Source organism: Octopus sinensis, linkage group LG5, assembly GCF_006345805.1.
Source record: "Octopus sinensis linkage group LG5, ASM634580v1, whole genome shotgun sequence".
Lineage (NCBI taxonomy): Eukaryota > Metazoa > Mollusca > Cephalopoda > Octopoda > Octopodidae > Octopus > Octopus sinensis.
This window is the reverse complement of record NC_043001.1, coordinates 86,469,779-86,474,778: the sequence shown is the minus strand read 5'-3', so window position 1 is coordinate 86,474,778 and position 5,000 is coordinate 86,469,779. Positions and strand designations below refer to the sequence as shown.

Below are 5,000 nucleotides of genomic sequence, written 5' to 3'. Positions count from 1 at the left end.
TCATGGAGCAAATAGTCCTGCAACCAACAAGGGCAGATAATATACTGGATCTCTGCTTCACAAACAATATGGATATTATCCATAATGTTAATGTGATGCCGACAATGATCTCGGATCACAACATAATAGAGCTGTCTATGTATGGAACAAAAGCCCCCGTTGACACACAGCCTATACGAAGCACCCACCATCTCTCCAACTTAAACTTTCATAAAGCCAACTGGAAGTTGATTGAGAAAGAGATCCTCAAACAGGATTGGCCTGAATGTCTCTCCACACCGGACATAAGCATGAAACACAAACACTTCATGTCCATAATACAAGCCATATGTGACAAATATGTCCCAGTGTGCCGGGCCAGCACACACAAGAACAAAAACAGGATCCCTAGAGAAAGGAGGATTCTTATGAGACGACGGACAAGGATTGCAAACCGCCTGAGCAAGCACACCAAAAGTGGTGAGAAGTCTCGGCTCGAAAGAATGCTAATGGAAACTGAGAAAAGTGTACATCAGTCCCATGAAAAGGAGAGAGCAGATAAGAAGCTTGGGTAATAGAAAATATAAAATCAAACCCTAAATCTTTCTTTAAGTTTGCCAAAGAGACAGCCACAGTGCACCAGAGAATAGGACCTCTCTTCCAAAAAGATGGCTCTCTCACAGGAAATCCCACGAGGATAAGTGAAATACTGAACGAACAGTTCCAAAGTGTGTTCACTACACCTCTAGGACACAGGCAATTAAACAACCCAGAAGAATTCTTTGCCACTTTACCTGCGGCCAAAGAGACAAAAATTGAGTACATCAACATCGAAGATGATGATATCACACTAGCCATTGATGAGATTGACACAAACTCAGCTGCTGGACCTGATGGATTCCCAGCGATCCTTCTCAAATCGTGCAAACGAGCCCTTGCAAAACCGCTACAGCTTCTTTTTCAGAGCTTTCTTACAAGTGGTAAGCTCCCAGTCAAATTGAAAGAGGGGGGGTAATATGCCCTATCCATAAGGGAGGTAGCAGAGCAGATGCTAAAAATTATAGGCCTATCTCTCTGACCTCACACATCAGCAAAGTCATGGAACGAATAGTCCGTAAGAAACTAATCATGTTCCTTGAAGAAAATGACTTGCTGTCTGACACCCAGCATGGATTTCGACCAGGTAGAGGCTGCCTAACACAGCTCCTGCAACACTATGACTGGGTGTTGAAACAGCTACTAAATGGCTCAAATGTGGATGTAATATATCTCGACTTTGCAAAAGCCTTTGATAAAGTCGACCATGGTATGATCTGTCACAAACTGCGTGGTCTCGGCATAGGCGGGAAACTTGGAGAGTGGCTGCACAAGAAAACAGGCAGTTGTGAGCAATGGAGCCACCTCCAAGGAAACGCAAATAACAAGCGGCGTCCCACAGGGCACTGTCTTGGGGCCACTGATGTTCATAGTGGCCCTTTCAGACATGCCTTCAGTTGCTACGATGACCACCCTTGCTAGCTATGCAGATGACACAAAAGTCTCCCACGCAATACAAAACCCTGAAAATATTGCGCATCTGCAACATGAGCTGGACACAATATACAGGTGGGCTGAGGACAACAACATGCAGTTTAATGCAGGTAAGTTCCAGGCCCTGCGCTACTGGCACACAAAGGTAAATGACATGAAGACTGGATACACTGGCCCAGGAAGAATTGCAATCCCTGAGTCAAAATCAGTGCGTGACCTGGTCATTGACATGAGCAATGATGCATCTTTCCAAATGCATATTGCTAATCTGGTGATAAAATGCAGACGGCTAGCTGGATGGATTCTCCGAACTTTCAGAACAAGAGAGAAGGAGACACTGATGGTCCTATGGAAAACATTCGTCCTCAGCCGCTTGGACTACTGCTCCCAACTTTGGTCACCACACAATATAAAACTAACAGCAGAACTCGAAGCAATTCCGAGAAGCTACACAAAGAAAATCGTCTCAATGCAAAATATCAGCTACTGGGAAAGACTGAAGGTATTAAACCTATTCTCCCTAGAGCGGAGGCGGGAGAGATATGCGGTGATATACATCTGGAAAATCCTGGAGGGTCTTGTCCCAAACTTTGTCATTCAAAGTTACTCCAACCGCAGAACGGGGCGCCACTGCATGGTGCCAAGGATTCCAACATCACCATCAAAATACAGGTCCAGATACTGCAACAGCTTGGGTTTCAGAGGACCACAGCTCTTTAACATCCTCCCTAAATGCCTGAGAGACTTACATGGTGTGGATGTGGGTTTCTTTAAAACTAAACTGGATCTCTTCTTGTTGGGAGTCTCAGATGAGCCTACCTCACGACAGGAGACGCGGATGCGGGCAGCAGCATCGAACTCCCTTGTTGATCAAGTGCCACGTATCAGAGGTGGACTCACAAATTAGTGTAGCTCATTCAGCGGTGGTGCCCCAGCATGGCCGCGGCCTTCGGGCTAAAACAATTTTAAGGATTTAAGGATTTATACATACATACATACATACATACTTACATAAATACATACATACATACATACAGGCATACATACATACATACATACATACATATATATATATATATATATATATATATATATATATATATATATATATATATATATATATATATATATTTATATATATATATATATATATATATATATATGTGTGTGTGTGTTAGCTAAGAAACGAGCCTTTCCTACTCACCAAAGTGACATAAGTTTCGAGCTTTATAGGACCACTTATTCTTACATCAATGCATAATCGACATAACAGATAGTTTAAAAGCCCACTTCAGCCGCATGCAATTGCTACACGAAAGACTTGTATCACATTATGAAAGGTTTGAGGAAGAAATTTGGTATTATTTATAATGGTAGGTAAACCGAGTATCCCCGGGAATGTATGTTTGTAAATCTTCATAATCAAACAGGCGTACAGGATATTATTGGACTCCAAAAAGTCTACATTATTGAAGAAAAAAACGTGTTTAGATATTAGTTATGCTATATATAGAGAAGTGAAACAACGAAACTTTTGTACTCACAAAATTCTGCTTCAGGAACTACGACAGAAAAATGATAAAAACGAAATAAAAAAAAGAAAAAAATGTAAATTGATTTTGATAAAACAGCCTTTCGTTCTTAACTAGTTTGAACGCATTATTTCAAATATTATGTATTGTTTAATGTACAAATTAAGATTATTGGAAAATTATATATTGTTTAATGTACAAATTAACATTATTGGAAAATTACATATTGTTTAATGTACAAATTAGCGTTACTGGAAAATGTGTTCAGAAGTTAGTGACGTTATATATAGAGAAATGAAGTAGGGAAGCTTTTCTACTGATCAATATCCGATCCATGCCCTTCGCCCGAAAAAGGAAAACAAAAAACAACAAAAAATAATTTGAAATAATTTTGATAAAACAGCCTTTTGTTATTAACTAGTTTGATCGCATTATTTCAAATATTATCTATTGTTTAATGTACAAATTAACATTATTGGAAAATGTGTTCAGATACTAGTTATGCTATATATAGAGAAGAAAAAAGTCAGCCTTTCGTTATTAACTTGTTGCCTGTTTATTTTGAAATAAAGAAACAATGAATAGTTCTTATATTCTTTGTCTATGTATATATTTATCTATCTGTCTGTCTGTCTGTCTGTCTGTCTGTCTGTCTGTCTCTCTCTCTCTATCTATCTTTCCATATATATATATATATATATATATATATATATATATATCATTTCTAAAAATAGTCAAAGAACATCGGCTGCTGCCCACATAACATTATACAAAAGACAATAGACAGTCAGTCAAACACGGATGAAACACTCCTGTCACAACCTGAGGACCTTGAAGACTGCTATAACAAATGAAACTATACTAGTCCCCTAATATTTTATATTCAACATTTCATCTATTCAATAAGACAACCAATACTTCATTTCATTTTACTATATATATATTATTTATACGAAATATTCTATATTCTACATTAATATTATAAAGAATATAATTAAAACATAAAAAACAGGGGTTGTAAACAGAGAATGTGTGAAATTCAAATTAAATGAATTGAAATATCTCGTGTTTATGTTATCTTAAAGAAAATGATTTTATAATTTACTTGTTGATATGCTATACAATTTGTTTTCGAGGATTTTCATCTCTTCTACTAGAGTTCTTACATATCGTCCGAAATATATGCATGTTCTTAAGGCAAATAGTATATTTGGAAAGTTAGTCATATTGTAGCGATTCCAATTTAATCAACTTTGATTTATTTGTCAAACTCCCAGTGAGCAGGTTATCAACATTATACCAGCATAAAGAAGATAACTAATTTGAAATCTGTGTTGAAAACTGAAATAGTGCAAACTTATCCAATACATGGAGTAGTACGTAATTTTACGTCTAAAGATTCAAAAGTATGTTGTAATATCCATTGTGTAATGTAGAAATAAACATTATTGAAAAAATGTGTTCAGACATTTTATATACATACATACATACGTACATACATATATATATATATATATATATATATATATATATATATATATATATATATATATATATATATATATATATATAAATATATATATATATGTATATATATGTGTGTGTGTGTGTGTGTGCGTGTGTGTGTGTTAGCTAAGAAACGAGCCTTTCCTACTCACCAAAGTGTCTGGCGGCTGAAAAATGGAGGAAAAAGGAAAAATTAATGTGAATATATTTTGATAAAACTGCCTTTCGTTATTAACTAGTTGCATGTATAATTTAAAAAATGAAGAACCATTGAATATTTTACAGGTAAATGCATTTTTTCTCTATGACCATTAAACAGAATTATATATATTTAGTTTGTGCATATACATAAATGCATACATACCCTGGTATACAAATGTGTGTCCATTTGTAAGCATGATAAACAAATGAATCCAGATTTCAGCAGAATGCTATCTATGTAAGAGTGTGTTT

At 36.1% G+C, this 5,000-nt stretch overlaps 1 protein-coding gene across 1 annotated transcript in view; it reads right to left on the bottom strand.

The window, feature by feature from the left end:
• LOC115211864 (inter-alpha-trypsin inhibitor heavy chain H4-like) overlaps window positions 1-5,000 on the bottom strand; it is a 241,022-nt gene that overhangs the window by 10,657 nt on the left and 225,365 nt on the right. The window contains exons 25-26 of the mRNA XM_036502852.1: window positions 4,700-4,714; window positions 3,054-3,071 (exon numbers count right to left, since the gene is read on the bottom strand). Of these exons, the coding sequence (XP_036358745.1) occupies window positions 3,054-3,071; window positions 4,700-4,714 (33 nt within the window). The remainder of the gene's footprint in view (window positions 1-3,053; window positions 3,072-4,699; window positions 4,715-5,000) is intronic.